The 19510-nt window shown below is 43.9% G+C and overlaps 1 protein-coding gene across 10 annotated transcripts in view; it reads left to right on the top strand.

Moving 5' to 3' along the window:
• Nucleotides 1–16153, top strand: part of PKP4 (plakophilin 4) — a 234538-nt gene extending 218385 nt beyond the window's left edge. For 8 of the 10 annotated variants that reach the window (XM_035007976.1, XM_035007974.1, XM_035007977.1 and 5 more), the window contains 7 exons: nucleotides 526–676; nucleotides 3975–4170; nucleotides 8413–8497; nucleotides 8621–8738; nucleotides 11500–11628; nucleotides 13316–13389; nucleotides 15145–16153. In XM_035007976.1, the coding sequence (XP_034863867.1) occupies nucleotides 526–676; nucleotides 3975–4170; nucleotides 8413–8497; nucleotides 8621–8738; nucleotides 11500–11628; nucleotides 13316–13389; nucleotides 15145–15393 (1002 nt within the window). In that variant the 3' untranslated portion in view covers nucleotides 15394–16153. The remainder of the gene's footprint in view (nucleotides 1–525; nucleotides 677–3974; nucleotides 4171–8412; nucleotides 8498–8620; nucleotides 8739–11499; nucleotides 11629–13315; nucleotides 13390–15144) is intronic. The other 2 variants (XM_035007975.1, XM_035007980.1) reach the window with 2 other exon arrangements.
• Nucleotides 16154–19510: the final 3357 nt, after the last annotated feature.

Here is a 19510-nt window from a genome sequence, read left to right as displayed (position 1 = left end):
ATGTTTCTGGAGAATTCCTTTTCTTCTGAGGCAAAGGCTTTTTTTCAGTCAATCTCTTTGAAAGGTTACTGAACTCTAAATATTGTTGCAGAGAATACAGGAAAAGAATGTACTGATGGAGACAGGTTCTCCTATAATGTACACTGATCAGTTACCATTTCTGCCATCCTATTTATAGCCTCTGGACCTGGCATGGGGCCAATTGCAGAGAAGACCCAAGATCCTTCCTTAATCATGTTTACGTATCTGAGATAGAAAGCAATCACTGCCTTCTCTTTTCTGCACAAAAATATATGGCAGATGGTGGTTTGAGATTTTTAGGCTTTAGGATTTCTTTTTAAATCAGTCATCCTAGCCTGTCTTTATCCCTAACTATAGTTTTTTCTTTACTGACACCACAGATTTAATTTCTGATTGAAAAGAAAACATTTTTAATCTTATTAGTTTATCTTCTGGAAACACATCTTTTTTAGGTGGCAGTAACTTCTGAGAGTTGAACTACTATTGGTTTGTTTTACTCACTAGTTTGCAGCATACATCCGGGCGGCTGTCCGCAAAGAAAAAGGTCTGCCCATCCTTGTAGAACTTCTGAGAATGGATAATGATAGAGTTGTTTCTTCGGTGGCAACTGCCTTGAGGAATATGGCGCTAGATGTTCGCAACAAGGAGCTCATAGGTATGTTCTGGTGACAAGGTAAGGTAAGTTATAAAGAAAAAGTAACTACATTTATAAAACTAGGGGTGCCTGGGTGGCTCAGTCAGCTAAGCATCTAACTCTTGATCTCAGCTCAGGTCTTGATCTCAGGGTCGTGAGTTCAAGCCCTGTGTTGGACTCCACACTGGGTGTGGAGCCTACTTTAAAAAAAAAAAACCTCTTGATTTATAAAAACATGACATTTAAAATGATCAGCAACTGAGTTCTGCTCTCTGGTTTCTTGGCATATTTGTGTACCCTTCGTGCTGTCTGTCCTTTGTGACTATTCCTTTTCAGCAAGAGGCAAGCTCATTAATTAAACATTGATCAGGGAAGGAAAATTTTCAAAAAAGGTAGCAATTTCAGTTATACATTACAACACTGCTTGATAGATTTGGTGTCTCTGTTTCCCAAGAGAGGTTCATTTCCTGAGCAACAAAAGAAGTTAATTCTCACTTTCTGATTTTTGAGACTGATATCTGCTAATTTACCAACACTACCATGATCTAAATAAAAAAAGAAATTACATAAATGGTTTGTTGCTTTTCCCTAGTGTTCATGCTCAGGCAGAACCACTGTCACAAGGCCCATTTCCCCCCCAGGGCAGGGTCAGAACTAGACCAAAGCAAGTGAGGCACATAGGGTATAAAATGGTAGGAGGCACCCACCCACAGGGCTGTCCCAATGTAAGGTTGGCATTTGCAGGAACCTGACACTGAGCACCTCTTCAAGTTTGACACCCTCGGCAGCTTAGTTTGCTTGCCCCCAAGGCAGTTGCCACACTCAAGCAGAGTATAGGGTAGAGGAAAGATCAGAGACTCTCCAGTTGACCTCAAGTTAAACCCTGGATCTGCTTCTCACTGGCTGGGTAACCTGGGGTGTCCTGTGGTGAGCCCACCCAGCTTCGGGTCTTTCATCTAAATTTGAAAACTCTTCCTCAACCCTATCTCTGAAAGGGAGCCGGCCACCTTGCTGTCCTTACCACGGGTTTGCCGTGCATATCAAATAAGAGGATGAAGCAGCGCCGAGCTCCACGCCAGCCCCATGGCTGATGACAGGCCAGGAGAGAGGGAGGGGGGAGATTTGACAGGATCTTATGTGGATTAGTGAATAAGTATTGAACTCCTTAAAATATGCCTACCCTGGGGCAGGGTCGGCGGGGGAGACAAAGAACAGGGCAATAGTATTTACCTTAAAGAGTTGCTGTGAGGATTCACTGTGGCATCTTACATGAAAGCTCCTACACAGTGCCTGGCAGAATTGCTATTTTAAATTATCACCCAGCTTAACCTGCTCTTAACACACCATTCCTTTGAGCCAAATTGTCCCCCATGGAGAGAAGAGGAGCTTCTTCCACACCCTGTTCATACAGTCCAGCTGGTGCCTGATGCCAGTATGCTTTATAACTCTTAGTTCCCACACGTCCTTGAGAGAAATCCTTCAGGTCCCTAAAGAGATTTTTTAAGTTATTTTTGTTACATCCATAGTGTTTGAATTTCTTGTAAGAAGCACATATAGTTTGGGAATTCTTAATGCTAAAAAATAAAGGGTTGACAGTATATGATGACGTAAGGCCTATCATGCCACAGCGGGGAGGGGACACAGGTGCAAAGGTGTGGGGCTGGTGGCACTGAGTGCCAAGACCTCTGGGCAGGAGGAACGTGTATGAGAGTCCTGGCCTTCTCTCAGTGCGTCCCTGTGTTTTCTGTGAGGGTCCTGACCCACTTGTAAACTTTCACGAGCATTTTCTCTCTCCACCTGTGAGCATATTTGTACCCAGCTGGAGCACTCTTAAATGGTTTCATAAATCACTTTCTTATTTTTCTATAAAGTTCCTTTCTTTCCTGAGGGCTAAGCCCCTCCCAGATTCAGTATTCGACCCTAATTCACTCAGCACCTCTGTTCCAAAGAACCATCCCCCTTCTTGGACCCCTTAACTCTGCTCATGTCCATCACCAGCACTAGCAATGGACTTCCTCTTCAGAGCCATTTTTTACAAGGAAACAAAGTTTTGTCACTTTACAAAAGTTACTACAGATACTCAGCTGAGTTGGACCAGCCCAGCTGTCTAGAGCTGCAGGATCTGAGGGGACCATCAGGTTCACTCGCAGACACAGTGAGCTGCCTTATCCCAATCTCAGGGGGCAATTTAAAGTTGTGCCTTAGCAAAATGACGAACTGTGTGTCATGGACATTTTGGTTTTCCGTGAGTATTCAAAATCACCAGTGCTAAATTCCATCTGTTCTAAAAACCACATTTATCTTCTGGCTTATAATGTCAACATTGTTTTTCTACTATTCGCAACAATGTTCACTGTGAGTAAGCCAAAGCCTTCCCTTTGAAATGCTGTAAATTATGCAGCGTGTAGTCAAGGCCTGTATTCTACTGCTTACCATTGTATATAAATAGGACTTCAATAAAAACCCCATTTTGTATCCACTCAATTATTAGCATAGAAAAAAAATAATAAGAAAATATTTACTTGAGCTTTAGTTCATTTCTTCTGTGTGTTGTGCAATTATTCTAGTTTGTCAGTTGGTAATTAACATTGAACAAGCTAGAGATATTTTGGTTTTAGAGAGAAGTAAGAGAAACTGAGTATCTGTAAAGAAATGCTTCAATAGCTAGGGGGCTCCCCAGCCTTGGCCTGTCAAGAACTCTATTATCATTGCATCATTCCTACCTGATAACGTAGCCATCATTTTAATTCCAAATGTCACTTGTGTCTGGTTAAAAGAAACTAACATGTTATCATTATTGATGTCGGATCAGCTGGTATTTACCTTTAACTTGATAAAAATGGGTAATAGTACCCAGTTCATAATTTAAGACCCAGAGAGATTTAATGAAAAGAATTGTGTAGCAGCTTTACTTGGTCCATCTTTAAAACTTATTCAAAGATAAGTCTTTAAAAGCTTTAAGAGGTGTTCAGGTATTTTTGATACATAGGAATTCAATTGAGAATAAAACTGTTACCATTTCTTTATTTCTCACTGTTAATGAAAATAGTTCAACTATAGCAACTTGATTGGTATACCCAGTTTTATACACTGACTTGCATTTTCTTTCAGTGGCTTGTTTTATAGACCAATCATTTCTTCAAGTGGCATTGTAATAAACATTAACTTTCCCCCTACAGTTATAATATTTGTCACTTTCTATTTTGCCATGTTATTGTCTTCTGAGGTTATGTTTTTAAGAGAGAACTCACTGTCAGCATCTTTCAACAGCAACAATAACAAAAACTGAAAGTGGAATGAAATCTTTTGCATTTGGCAGGTAAATATGCCATGCGAGACCTGGTCAACCGGCTTCCCGGCGGCCCCGGCCCCAGTGTGCTGTCTGATGAGACCATGGCGGCCATCTGCTGTGCTCTGCACGAGGTCACCAGCAAAAACATGGAGAACGCCAAAGCTCTGGCCGACTCAGGGGGGATAGAGAAGCTGGTGAACATAACCAAGGGCAGAGGAGACAGGCAAGTGCAAGGAGATGGAGCGCGAGGCTCTTATTAGGATTGTCCTGTGATAAGGGCCTTTGAGAAGGATATTTCCTACTGGAAAGGATTTATTCCTGCATTTCTTACACACCAATAAGCTAAAGAGTCTCCACCAATTAAAACCTGTTTTATTGAGAAGGGGCATTTGCAGTCATGTGGCCCCTTTTTGGATATTTACTTGGTTCTAACATCCCTACATTCATTTTTGTCTCTAAAGCCATGTTTGCTTGTGCTGACCCTGGGAAGAATTAGAAATACTATGATGAGGAACATCTGCGGGCACCTTCCCTTTCACCTTTGACTCTACTCCAAACTCTAGGGCCTGTTCTGCAAGAACATCTTATTGAATCCTCAGTTCTGGGACTGATTCCTCTGCCAGTTGCCCAAAAAGTATTAAAATCACTGCTCTGAGCAGGGCCTGCTGTGTGGCCTCAGGATGTGCCCTGGGCTGGGATTATACATCTTCCTTTGCTTCTGGGTGACACCTAAGTGATGAAGCAGCAGAAGTAGGGATTAGAGGGGCGCCTGGGTGGCTCAGTCATTGGGCGTCTGCCTTCGGCTCAGGTCATGATCCCAGGATCCTGGGATCAAGCCCCGCATCGGGCTCCCTGCTCCGTGGGAAGCCTGCTTCTCCCTCTCCCTGCTTGTGTTCCCTCTCTCGCTGTGTCTCTGTCAAATAAATAAATAAAATCTTAAAAAAAAAAAAAAAGAAGAAGTAGGGATTAGAGAATTGGTGGCAAAAATAAAAGGGTTTTTTGTTTTGTTTTGTTTTGTTTGTCACAGAGCTATAGCAGTTGACTATAAATTTGCCTTAGTATCAGATCAAAGGATCCTTCAAGGAAGTGGGAAGTAGGGCTGTTTGGAGCCTTTTCAATACACAGGATAGCAGCCACCTAATCCATAAAATGGCACCTGTCTCCCCACTCTCCACCCCCTTTCCCTGCTCTGTTCTCCTTCACAGCACTGATTAACCCCTAACATGTTATTTAGTGTTTTCTCTGGTCTCTGGCTCCCCCAGTAGCAGAGACTTTGTCTTTTCTTCACTGCTGTACCCTCTACATAGAGAACAAAACCTGACCTATAAGAGATGCTCAGATGGTATTTATTACTTGGCTGAGTGACAGTGCTAGAACTCACATTATTTCTTGTCTAATCTTTTACAGGAATTAGACATTCTAAAAACCCCATTTTGTAGGAATTTCTAAAATAGAAGAATAATGTAGCAAAGCATATTCTCATCCCCCAGAAGTCTCACCTATCAACATTAACCATATTTCCTTTCAGTCCTTTTTTCTTCTGTATCTTTTTAATCTCATTAGTAATAAATGCACACACACCTTTTTATTTCAGAGGAAATGAAATGTTACAGATAAAGCTAAGGTAACCATAATCACTTCTTGTGCTCTTGAAATTTCATTAAAGGGCCTTCATTTGTGAAAGGCATAAGAAGAAGCTAAGAGACATTCTGAACCAGTGCCAGAACTTCTCTTTGTATATTTAAAAAAAAAAAAAAGTTCTCATCCACTGTAATCTTTTTTCAAAACAAGAGACTCGGAAAGTCCTGGATCAACTCAGGTTGGCCTCTGAACACACGCCGGCCTTCCCCTCGGAGTCATTCACCAAGTCTCCGGCCCACCCGCGGTGTGCTACAGCGGCAAGTGGGCCACACGGCAACCCCTGCCCCCCAGTAGCTCACATTCCCGGGTGAGGTAGATGAGGTACCAGTGAGTAAGAAACGCCGCCCGTCAGACACAGACGGAGCAAATACTAAAACTGGGAAAGGTGGTAAGGAGGAAGCGGAGGGCCGTGTGTAGTGGACTGTGGGGGCTCAGCAGGTGTAGAGCACGTCAGGAAGAGCTGGGGGGGGGGGGCGCATAACCAGACATGTAGGACCCTGTGAGTCCGTGTAAGGACTTTGATTTACTCAGAGGAGAACCGAAAGCCGCTGGAGATTGTTCAGCAGTGGGGGGACACGGTCTGACTTCCCTTAAAGGGGTCATCGTGACTTGACAAACCTTCCCTTCCACCAGGTAGAGACTAATTAGGTGGCAACAATTGTAGCAGTGAAGAAGTGGTCGATTCCGACATGGTTGAAAGAGGCAGTGGAATTTGCTGAGGGATCAGGTGAGCAGCAGGAGAGGAGGAAAATGTCAAGGATGACCCCAGGGTCTTTGGCAAAAGAGACCACAGGATGAATTGCACTCACCAACATGGGGAAGCCTGCGGGAGCAGGTTTTTTAGGGAAGACCAGGTGTTTGTTTTGGACCTATGACATTTGAGACGTCTGTTAGACATCCACGTGCAGTGTATGGTCAGCAGTAGAATACACTTGAGTTCAGGATAGAGGTCCAAACTAGAAATATAAATTTGGGAGTCATTAATGTATAAATGGCATATTTAGAAAAGTGAAATAGGCTGAGATGAATAAGGAAGAAAATGTAGATGGAGAAGAAAAGAGCTTCAGGGCTTATGGCTAGAGGCCAAGGAAATGAGGAGCCAGCAAAAGAGCGCGAGAAAAGTAGCCAGAGCGTTCAGAAAAGGACGTATTGGAAGCCAAGGGAGGAAGCGTTAAGGGTGAGAACATGTCACATGCTTCTGCTCGGCCAGGCAGGATGAGGACTGAGACTTGTCCTGTTGCACACTACCGATGTCACACATTGCAGAGAAGATGAGAAATCGAGGATGAGAATCAGAGTTAGGAGAATAGGTAACTCTTCTGAGGACTTGTGCTGCAGAGGGGAGCACAGAAACATCTTTGCTTTTCTCAGCGTTAGCTTCCTACTGACAGGATCCGTCTCTGCAAACACCTAGCCTAGCTGTTTGTATCAAGGTGTATGTATCGCTGGCACAGTCCTGCTTGTCGAGTGTCATGTCGTAGTCCCTGGAGCCAGTGTCCTTCCCTGCCTCCTGGCCGCCTGGCACTGACAGGCGGGGGATATGAACACCAGCAGCGCGCTCGGGACCCGGCTGAGAACGGCGTGGTTGTGAGGTGTGAAGGCCCTGCAAGGCCATCCTGGGTGTCAGAAATTTCATCTCTGTTCTTTTTTTTTTTTTTTTTTTTTTTTTTTGAGGTATCTCCTTGCTCTGTGGTCCATTTTGAAAATATAAAATTTAGAAGCGCTTTGAGTGCGTTGGTCTGACGCGGTTCTACCCTTGACTCATGAGGAACACTAAGAGGGGGTCTTGGGTGGGAGGTGGTGGTGCAGACGGATGCAGAAATGCCCGACCTCTAGGAACAGACTGTGCCGCCCCAAACTTGCCCTGTACTCCGTCCTTGCTGAAGCCCTTGGAATCACTGCACCCCATATCCTGTTGTTTGGGGCAAAGAGAGAGCACTTCCCGTCTGCTCGCCTTGCTGCTTCTCCCTTTCATGAGAGTTTAACTGGGGAGATAAGAAGAGGAAATCAGATTTTAGACGCTGTGATACACATTTGAAGTCAAATTTTCAGTGCTGAAGAGGTATTCCATTATCCTACGGCTGACTCCCAAGCGCTGATGCACCCCTGATGTGGTGATCTGGGGGCCTGTGCTGAGGCACGAAGCTACCCTTCTCTCTTAACTTACGCCAAGGCCACTGAGTGAGCGGAGCAGCTCCCGAGGTGAAAAGCAGTGACTCATGGTCAGCAGTGCTTGAACAGAACGCCAGTATTCAGCAGATGTCTTCAGAGAGGAGAACTGACAACCAACCGTACTTCCCACATTGAACGTTAGGGCCCAGATGTACATTTGTTTACGGAGAGGCATAAATGATGAGAAGGCAGGCAGTGCAGGTGTTTATATGAAGACCTACTAATGGGGGGGAAACAAATTAACTTGGGAGGGTCCTCTGACACTCAGGATGCACGGCCACGGTTGCATTAATCCCAAAGCCCCAGCAAGGTCAGCCCCTTGGTAGATATGGGGGGGCAGGGGAGGCTAGGGGCTGACAGCTGAAAGAGGCCCCCAGTTCAGAGAGTTACTGCTCGTCCCAGTCACAGCCTCTCACCACAGACTTGACTTCCTGAGAGCCTCACTTTGGTCCTTGCCACCCTGGCCAGCCCTGAACTTGGCCAACTCCCAGGTACACCTGATTTCCTCGGTTGTGTTTTCCAGCAGCGGCGCCTGTGCCCTCTGGTCCTTGGAGAGAGGGCCTCTTGGCCCCCGGTTTGCAGCCTGAATCTCTGCGAGTGGGGCCTGAGGCTGCGCCGCCCACATTCATTAACATCTTCGCTGTCTCCCTAGATCATCTCTGAAAGTGGTGAAGGCAGCAGCCCAGGTCTTGAATACATTATGGCAATATCGGGACCTCCGGAGCATTTATAAAAAGGTAACTTACAAGAATAGCTCTGGCATAATTAGCATTCATCAGAGCACACATTCGTAATCATTTATTGTAATGAAATGTCATTATTCATTTTGAGAGGTTTCTTTTTCTCTTTTAACTCCACAGGATGGGTGGAATCAGAACCATTTTATTACACCTGTGTCGACGTTAGAGCGAGACCGATTCAAATCACATCCTTCCTTGTCTACCACCAACCAACAGATGTCACCCATCATTCAGTCAGGTCAGTGGGCAAACTGCACTCCTTCGTGAGAACATTTGTGTGACAGACGTTATTTTTCCAGCCAGAAAAGACTGAACATAGACGATTAAGCCTGTCACCTCCAAACACTTAGGAGGTGTATTTGCTCTTCGAGCCAAGAGCCTTCTTTGGGAATTACATGCCATTGTAAACCACAGACCCACGTTCCTCCTTCCATTTTAAAAGTTTATGCAAGTTTACACATAAATGTATCCCAGGGCCCTCCATCCCATCTCCCCCAAGATTCTGCTTCACTAGGTTTGAGAAGGGGCTTGGGACTCTGTGTTTGACAGACTGGCCAGGCAATGTGGATGCAGGAGTGGAGGCGCACACTTTGAGAACCACCAGTTACGCTTGAAAACAGCTGCCCTGCCTGCCTACTGGCCATAAGTTTGGAATCTCCTCCAAAGTGATTTTTTAGTTTTCTTGGTGAGAACTCTTAGAAGCAGGGTCCTTTAGACATCATCTTATTACCTGCGTTCTGGGGGAGCTACAATCTTCTGCACCTTCCTCCTTCCCAGTTAAACCTCCATCCCCGGGCTGTATTCCAGAACCTTCCACCCCATCCCCCACCCCCACATCCATGACCCATGGGAACAGGCCCTACAGGTGGGTTTGCAGGGATTCCCTTTGATTTGTAAGTTGGGAATCTTGGCAACCACACTACCTACTTACTAGTGTCTAATTTGGTAGAAAGAATGTTCTGAGACTCAGACTGGGAGGGATTATTTTGTTTTTTCTTAAGACTTTATTTATTTGAGAGAAAGAGTGCAAGAGAGAGAAAGCACGAGAAGGGGAAGGGTCAGAAGGAGAAGCAGACTCCCCGCTGAGCCAGGAGTCTGATCAGGACGCGATCCTAGGACTCCCATCCCCGGAACTCCAAGATCATGACTTGAGCCGAAGGCAGACACTTAACCACCCATGTGCCCCCAGACTGTTTTTTATATGTAAGGGCAGAATATTACTACCAAGTCAAGTTAGTCCTATAAATTTAATTCTTAGCTAAATGAAATAGGAAAAGTAATATCTTTTTTTATTCGGCTTTAAACCCCCCCATTCTGACATAGAAATATTATCTGTTGTATTCAACTGTCCCACTGCTGGCAGTCTTATTTCTCATGTGGACAAATGTGGCCAGAAAGACAAATATAGGACTGGCCGTTCTTGCCACATAATTGGATGTCTCCACTTGTACTAGGATTTTTTAAAATTATCTGTGCCTACTGCGTATGGTGTATATTTTTATCTTAGTTTTTAAATTATGAGTTGTTTTCTTCAAAGAGACTTGTGGTTGGTTTTTGACATCCTTGCTGAGCTCCCAGGTGTAGCCTGAGGCTGTCTTCTTTTATAAAAATGCTCAGAATCCTTCAGGGACTCAGAAATAGGGGTGTCAGGGGAAACAAGAGATTTGGCTGCTCAACAAAAGGCATATGTAGTACAGGCAAAAGAATAATTTCAGACAGATGAGGGCGTAGTTACTAAGCAATGAACTTATTTTGAGGACCTCATATATACACACTGGACAAGGTTGATGAACCCATCCAAGTTCCCGGATTCTGTTTCAGAGGTAAGATAGAATTCATACTTGTTGCTCCAGTTATCCTAAGGGCTAATCCTCCATCTCTCAGCATTAATGTAGTATCAGCTTACTGGCACTTCTGATGCCTTGCTAATGTCCTTGTGGGAGGTGGGTGGGCACGTTCTTTGTCCTCCTGCCTTCTAGAAAGTAAACAAGGTGAGTAGCACACAGACACTGCCCATGCACGCTCACCTTTGTGGAACACACTGCAACCCTATGTCAGTAAAGTGACCTTTTAGGGAAAAATATTTCAGCGTCGGTCTGCATCCGAAAGCATCAAGGTATGCCGAACCACTGGTGGCAAGGTTTGGGGGCCGCTGCTTTCAAGTGGATCAAGTGAATAAGTGACCACTTTTATTTATAATTAACTTTAGTGCAAGCAAGATGACTTTTTAATGAGAAAAAAGATGTGTCATGCTTTCCTTCTGTGCAGAAATGCTCAAAAGGAGACCTATGGATAGAGACGTTATTATTAAATATTTGGCTCAAACTGGGATAAAAAAAATTGGGGTTTTGTGAGGCTCGGCTTGTTAGCATTGTGAACTTCTTGAGAAGCAAGGCTTACTGGGTTTACAAAATTTCCCTGACAGCTGATGACCATAAAAAGAATTACAAATTTTATGGGCTGGGCACTGTTATTCAAACACATTTAGAGATGGAGATATTTTTGAAATAATTAAAAATCAAAATATGCCATAAAACACCTATTTACTAAAGAGCTGTACATAAAGGATAAAAGATGGGTGTTTTATATGCAACAGAACTGAGATCATAAAATAGCAACTGTAACTCTTAGGTGGCTAATAAGTTATTCTCACTCAATTGTAAAGACCTGTTGGGAGTCCTGGAGGCCCACCACTGAGGAAGCTGCGTGGTTTCTGCCTTGCGCCCCTCTCTAACCAGGCGGCCCACAGGGGAAGCTCTGGGAGAGCGGGCCACGCTGGCTCGGGTTCTCGCAGCAGCGGGTCTGAGGGTCACCTTCCTGGTCCTCAGCACTGGCTGCTCTTCAACTCACAGTATCTCTGAGAGCTGATTTTTAGCACCAGCTGCGTGGCATTTCTAATTGCTGACCTTTATTTTTCCAGAGAGGATTTTGCAGAGACACTGACAGTCTGCTTTCTCTTTCTTCTCCTTTCTCTCTCCCTCCTCTGCCTCTCCCTTCAGTCGGCAGCACCTCCTCCTCACCAGCACTGTTAGGAATCAGAGACCCTCGCTCTGAATACGATAGGACCCAGCCACCTATGCAGTATTACAATAGCCAAGGGGATGCCACACATAAAGGCCTGTACCCTGGTAAGACGCCAGCTGGGTATGTGATAGAGTATCTCGAAAAGCCACTCGTTTCCAGGCACCCCGCCAGCGGCCTGGGAAGTAGCCCATGCCTGTATTGAGACGGTCCCCCAGCAGCCGACCACGGTCCAGTCTGTCCATTTCCTGCTTCCGGGGCTGTTGCCTTTTCCGCTTGTTTTAAGCAAAACAAGCTAAGGTAGTGGCCTAGTGACCACAAATAAAAAGAGCACGGTATCCAAGAGAGGTGGTTTCTGGCTTTCCCCCAGTGCAGTCCCTTTGCTCTGCTCCCTTCCCGTCCATGCAGTGTCTCCCTGTGTTTCCCCTGTGTCAGAACTGAGTTCTGGGATGCTTTGCAAGGCCACATCTCCTAGACTGGCTCATCTCTTAAATTCAAACCTGAGAATGGAGATCAATTTCATTTACATTTTCATGGAAAAGAATTTGAATGAATAACAAAATGTATAATGTGATTCTTCCCGGAGTGATTATATTTTAAGAACAAAAATGATGTTGCATACTATTCATATCTTTATGTCATTCAGAAACCTGGGCATCTAATTCACGTGAAGGATGCCAGCCCGAAGAGTTACCAAGATCTCATATTGTCCCCATTCTCAACTCTCTGGCAAATTATAACTGCTCGAGAGGTTTCAAATAAGGGTGTGACTGAGCTACCACAAAAGAGTACTCTTTCCTCAAAAAAACCTATTTATTAAAAAGAAATAAAAGCTGGTGGCAATTTAACAACTGCTGGGGGAGCCGTCTCAGTTGTGCTGTTGTCTTTGAAAATGTGATTTCACAGGACTGTTTACTAGTCGTCTATTGTTACTATGGCAATTAATAGCTCAGAAAATTGCAGATGCTACATTTCAAACACCGAGCTCTTTGCAAAGGAACTGCACCAACTGAAGTGCATTGTTGCTTCAGATTTGCAGCAGCCTGCTTTATTTTAAAGATCGCCTCTTTAGCATGCATGCCCTTCTGTATCTTCTTTGCTTGCTTCAATAAACTAATTTGCCTCAAGTATGTTTCATTTTCCTCATTAAAAAAAAAAAATCTTTGCTAGCCTAACAATAAGAGAAGGGTAGCCAATGACATCATCGGAGTCTGCTGTGGACTCTTGAAGACAACCATCTGATTATCAGATTCTTTTTGTTTCAAAATGTACTTAAAGATAGCAGATACAAGACGGTGCCTCCATGTGGCCAGACTGCTTAGAACACGCCCGTGCCTGCTTGTTCCAGGACCTGGACTTTGAATCAGAGCTCTGATTCTGAAGGCATGGAACTTGTAATGTTTCCCTTCCCCCATCCGACCCAGTGCTCTAGCTCAGAGCCCTGGAAGAGTGATGTCCCTCGGCTCAGGGAGCCAGGCTGCTGTTCAGAGCCAGCCAGGGAGACCTTTACAGGTATACACAGCTCCCCACAGTGACCAGAGGTTGAGAAGGAAACCTTTTTGGATTGGTATTGCTTTTCGGTGAAACACACACATGACTTACCTTTGCCATACCCATTATCAGCTAACAGCTAGATCCAGGGATCCCAGACCACTGCCTCTCCCGATCCCCGCTGGCACTGGGAAAGGCAGTCCCCATCAGGGACCGTACCAGCCCTAGTGCAGGGAGCCCACACAGCCTAATGGACCGGAGTGATGAGCACTAGTTTTAATTTCATAAAATATTTTCTTACAGGCTCCAGCAAACCTTCACCAATTTACATCAGTTCCTATTCCTCACCAGCAAGAGAACAAAATAGACGGCTACAGGTGAATTTGCAATATCATTTTTACAGAAGGCCGATTAGCAGGGATCGACACAGTAAGGGGTCCACGCCAGTTGACCTCCCAGAGCTGGGCCAACACAGCAGGGGCCGAGGAGCTTTCCCTAGGGATCTCTGCTCCTCAGAAGCTCATCTGTGGTTTAAGCAAAGCACTTCCACAGTAGCCTCATGTGCTTGAATATTCAAATCGGTGCTGCTGAGACCACCATGCCAGTGATGGGAAGCACCTGAGAAGTCTTTAACTCATATTCTTTGCCCAACAATCTCCGTTTCCCACTCCTTTTTTCTGTTAATCTCTAAATTCTCTTCCATCCTCTGGGTGGGGAAAGGTGGTAAGCATACTCCATTCTCTCATCTCATTGTTCTTTTTTGTAAACCTCATGTCCCATCTTCTTGGCTCCCTCCACATCCAAGCATCTGTGGTTTGAAAACACTTGAGTCTGTGGCCAGGTCTCCATTAGTTTCAGAAGTCAAAGTGGACTCAGCCCTACCGGGGTGGACCCCACTCTCCATCAGAGTGGGGACTAATGGTGGTGGCATCCAATCTGCTTTCACGGGGGGCCTAAAATTTATAACGGTCCTCCCTGATGCCATGCCCACATTAGGTCATCTGATCTCTCCTCTTACCTTCCAATAATACATGAGCAACTGGGGTTTTCCAAACAAGCCTGTATCCTGAACTTCAGATAAGGATACTCTAAGACCGCCCTCCATTTCATCATCTTTTCTCTGTTGATGGAAGAAAAAAGAACTTCGCAAGTTATTCATAATTTATGCCACAGTTTTTAAGTCAGGAGGGAAAAAAACCTTAAAATCATAACTCTAACTTAAAAAGGAATTTAGCTCTGAAATGCTTATAATGTTAGAATGAACTTAGTTCCAGAACATGATATTGGTATGTACATGGTAAATTTGTTACATCTTACTAAGTGCGGGTATTTGGGCATGGTCAAGAGGGGAAACAGACATAAGAGCCATGACAGTTTTTCTTCAAACATATTTGAAGACATTAATGTGAGGTCAGAGATGAGATAAGATAACACAAAAGGAAATGGGGGCAGGGTGCCTTGAGGTGGATGCCCACATGGGTTTCACCTTGCTTCTTTACCAATCTGATTAGTCCTGGCTTGGGGAAATCTTTCCTATTTGTTCACGTGTCTCTTCCAATTTTATTATTCTGCTGCCCAGGGATTGCTTACTCCTTTAACAGTACCTCACATTTCTTTTAAAACTGAGGGATGGACTCAATCTTCATCTCTGAGGTAAATGTTTTAAAGGATGGTTCTGTACATACACAACTATCTGAAGCATGAAAATCCAACCTCCAACCAAATTCATGATGTACTACTCATGGTTCCCCTGTGTCAAAGCAAAAATCAAGGCCATCCTTTCATTGGGCATGCCCAGGTAACAGGCCCCTCCACAGCAGAGCACAGAACCGTACCTCTAGCGGGGGAAGGAGGTAGCCAGAGGCCATCTTGGGCTCTCCGGAGACAACAACTTCTACAGGCCTTAAAACAGGACTTGAGCAAACTCTGCCAGCCCACTTATAAACATAGTTTAAAGTCCTTACAATCTACTAGTAAATATACAGCGTGTACCAGAAAGAACTTTGAACCATATGTTCACAAATACTGAATACTGCTTTAAAAATACGAAGCAGGAAACCCACATTAATTTCCCTTAAACACGTATTTCCAAAAATTGCTTTGATTTATTTGCTTTTTCATTTTGTCAACAGCATCAACAGCTGTATTATAGTCAAGATGACTCCAACAGAAAGAACTTTGATGCATACAGATTGTATTTGCAGTCTCCTCATAGCTATGAAGATCCTTATTTTGATGACCGAGTTCACTTTCCAGCTTCTACTGATTATTCAACACAGTATGGACTGAAATCGACCACAAATTATGTAGACTTTTATTCCACAAAACGACCTTCTTACAGAGCAGAACAGTACCCAGGGTCCCCGGACTCGTGGGTGTAGCATCAAGATGCTCCGTGGAGGAACTCTTCTTTCTAACCTTGTTTGGGTTGAGATGAAAAATCCATCTTGCTGATTTGCTGATGAAATGTGAAAGTGAAATGAAAGGACCGAGTGAAGAGCATATTTTTTTTCTTTTTTGAGGAATTATCAGGGAAGTAAGGAAACCTTTGGGAGAGAGGACTTTCTAAGCTCTATTTAGGTGTTAGATCTAATTACTTGTAGATTCTATAGTCTGGTGAAGGTGTGGGCGATGTGATGAGAGGTTTGAGACATGGGTGAAATGAGCTGAGGGATGTGTAGGTCAAATCAAATTAAAGGTGATTTTTTTAATGTGAATAAAGTTATGTTCTGATAGTTTGTACAGAAAAAAAATAATAAAATGGATGCCCTTCATGTTTTATTGCTATTACTAAATGTCAAGATTGTATGCTATTATGTCTTGTAAATTTCTTTTGTTGGTGTAAATATGGAAATGCCACATTGGTTAAGTGCCATCATTTGTAATGCAGTGTGTCATTTGAAAAGAGATTTGAAGAAAACTGGCAGCTTAGAAAACAAATGGGGAACCCAAGGAACTGTTAGCAATTAAAAACAAACTATAACATCCTTGTTTTCAACATGAATAGTGTACCTTTGAAGCACAAAGTCCAGTCTGGTATAGAAACGCCATGCCCATTCCCTGCCTCTTTCATAGGACACTTCACTGCCATTTTCTATGCACATGAAAGAAAAATAAATGTGGAAATTTCATCCTTGGAAATGTGTTCCCTGTTCTTTTTTTATTTTCTGTGTGTAATAACCGAAAAGCACGTTCTATAAATGTGAATCTAACTGCATGTTGTAAATATATCCAAGTATTATGGACTTTTCTAGTTCTATACACTTCATGAGATGGACCGTACCAAAGAATGAAACTATGACATTTCCTCCTCTTTATCTACCTTAGTATTTTTATTTGGGGGGATTTGTTTGAATATAATGTACATTGTCTTTTTTTTTTTTTTGTCTTCAGACTGCTGTATGTATTTAACACTGCTTTTCACCTGAATGAAATTACATCTCACAAGACCAGCCCTAACTAAGTTGACAACGACTCCTTTTGGCAATTTTTTTAAGAACTCAGGAACTAGGCAAAAACAATGGTTGGGCACTTACTGGTTGACACCAATGCAGGAAACCAAAACAAATTCTAAATAATTATTTTGCTGAATGATCCCATGAGACAATAATCCCTGGATTAGAGACAGAGTGGAGGAAGCCCCATATACATGATAGGGGTTCCAATAATACCAAGCAGCGTAACTTGTAAGCTTTTTCTCCATTTGTTGAGATGAGAGGCACCAGCCCCTGGAGGCCCAAAGACAGGCCTTCCTAAGTCTTATGGTTTCCACCCTGGATCTTACATGGGAAACAACCCATATGGCAAGTCAGACCCAGAGTTGTTGACTGAGCTCAGTATATCCTGCAAATGAGGTACGAATCATAAATTAGAACATGAGTTTATATTTGTGAGTATATGGAAAGAGCTCTAGGAGAAAAATGCTTTCTCTTGTTGAATGGACTGCAGGGCAAGATTAGAATCCAAAGTGAAATGGAAATCCAAATACAAACAGGAATATCACTAAAGTTTGTCAATGGGAGGACTTTCTGACATGCAGCCTTCCTGAAATGACCCACAGTAAGACTGCCCAGCTGCCCCTGGCCTCACATGCCCTAGGAGATCTCAGCAAACAGCCCTCTAGGTGGCAGACACTGCCAGATTTCCCCGAGGAACTGGCATTAAGACTTTTGAGATGTCTGGTAGCCATTTGAGCTTTGAATCACTGACTTCCTTGAACCTGACATTTCCATGTCTGGGTTGAAGGCCCTCACTCGAGGAGTCAGGAATACAAAAGAATCTGTAGATGGCCTGAGCTGAGTGCAGTAACTGACTTAACTTAGTGGACCCAGGTCCCCAGGTCTCCCAACTCTGACAGGCAGCATTTCAAAAACAGATCCAAATTTGGGTTACAAAGAACTCCTCACTTGGGTATCCACCCGGACCTCCTAATGGGGTCAGAAAGAGGCCAGTGGGTGAGGATTGGGCAGAAGATCAGATGCCCTATAGGGCTTCTTCCTTGTGACCAGAGATAAGAAGCTATGGACAGAGCCTGAAAGATACAAAACTGTATCACTGATCAAAAAGCTAATCCCACTCCCAAAGTGTAAGAATAAACAAGCTGTACTATAACCAAATTGACTTTTTTTTAAGATTTTATTTATTTTAAAGATTTTACTTATTTGTCAGAGAGAGAGCACAAGCAGGGGGAGTGGCAGGCAGAGAAAGAAGCAGGCTCCCTGCTGAGCAAGGAGCCCGATACAGGACTTGATCCCAGGACCGTGGGATCACAACCCGAGCCGCAGGCAGACGCCCAACAAACTGAGCCACCCTTATTTTACAAAGAGAGACAGATCATAAGCATGAGCAAGGAGGGGGGAAGGGAGGTAAGGGAGAGGGAGAAGCAGACTCGCCACTGAGCAGGAAGCCCGACATGGGGCTTGATCCCAGACTCTGAGACCATGACCCGAGCCGAAGGCAGATGCCAAAGTTGACTTTGTTTTGCTGCCCTTACGTCACAAGACAGCATGCAAAATTCAGCCCCCAGGAAGAGGTCTGTGGCTCTGCTCAGTGAGTTTCACTGCATACCACAGGTCAGAGCTGAACTGAGCCAGTGTTGGTGAGCTAGACCAGTTGTGTACCCTGACTGCACATTAGAACCACCTGCGCAGCTTTCACAACTAGGAGGGCCTTATCCTGACCAGTCAAAAGCACAAGAAATGGGGTCCAGGCACCACTATTCTTGAAAAGCTCCGTGGGTGACTGTGATGTGCACTCAAGGTAAAAACCACTTGGCCCACACACCATTACCCTCTACCTTCCTGCCCGGTCACCTGACATTTTGGTGGTTGGAGTTTGAGGTGTGGAGTTTGCCTGGAAGAGTGAGAGATTTGGAGTATCATAACTGAGATTTTAAACTTGAAATGTGAGAGGTAGGGTTTTCCTTCTTGCCAGAGTATGTATCTTTTGCTTATGCACTGTTTAAAGTTATGTCTTTTCAAGCCCAAGGACGTTTCATGAGTATCAGAAATGATGACCTCACAGACCCATTAATTAATCCAATAATTAATCCCTGGCCAATATTTGGTTGTCCACATGACTGCTGATTATTCCAGTAAAATACCAATAATTCACTTTCTGGAGCACTCACTGTATGCTATGAGTATCACATATATTATCATTTATCCCTCATAGTGAATGTATGAAATCTGTGCTAATATCCCACTTTACAGATCCTAAAGCAAATGTGGAGCAGCTTGTTGAAAATAACACAGTTGGTAAGTGGCCAAGGCCAGTTAGTACTATGGTCTATCTTAACTATGACGCCAGTGTTAAAATTCAGTCATTTGAGTTCCAACTGAGCTATTATTTAATGAAAAATGTTCATATTTGTCTTTAATTTTCCAAAGGAAACTCTATCCCTGAAGGAAAAACCATCACCTGCCATAAATAAAAAGTCACCATAAAAATAAACATTTAACTACTAAACATACAAATTTCCAGGGACCACCAGAATTCAGCACTCCACCACCACGTGTTATATGCACCTCGTTTTGGAAAACTTGGGTCCTGATCAGTCTGGTATGTATGACAGTTTAGGTGGGCTGAGAACTCCCCTTAGGATGTTCTGAGTCATGCCTCTGAATACAGGCCCATTGAAACAAAATCCGCCATGAGGCAACCCTCTTGTCTGGGGGCCTCAGTAATACCTTTAGAGGAACACACAGATCTAAAGCCAGTGGATGGTGGTGTTATTTCTATGATTAAATCAGATTATAAGGGAAAAACTATTTGTAAACTTGGCCACTGCTGTTCACTTCATTAGGTTTTTTAAAAGTTGTTTATAACAGCATTATTCATAACAGGCAAAAACTGGAAACAACCCAAATCTCCAACAGGAGAATGGATAAACAAACTGGTACATTTATGTAATAGAATACTACACCACTAGGGGCGCCTGGGTGGCTCAGTCGTTAAGCATCTGCCTTCGGCTCAGGTCATGATCCCAGGGTCCTGGGA

This window comes from Mirounga leonina, unplaced genomic scaffold (assembly GCF_011800145.1).
Source record: "Mirounga leonina isolate KUSES-001 unplaced genomic scaffold, KU_Mleo_1.0 Mir_151, whole genome shotgun sequence".
Classification (NCBI taxonomy): domain Eukaryota; kingdom Metazoa; phylum Chordata; class Mammalia; order Carnivora; family Phocidae; genus Mirounga; species Mirounga leonina.
Note: the sequence above shows the minus strand (reverse complement) of the source record. Positions and strands in the feature narration are given on the sequence as shown.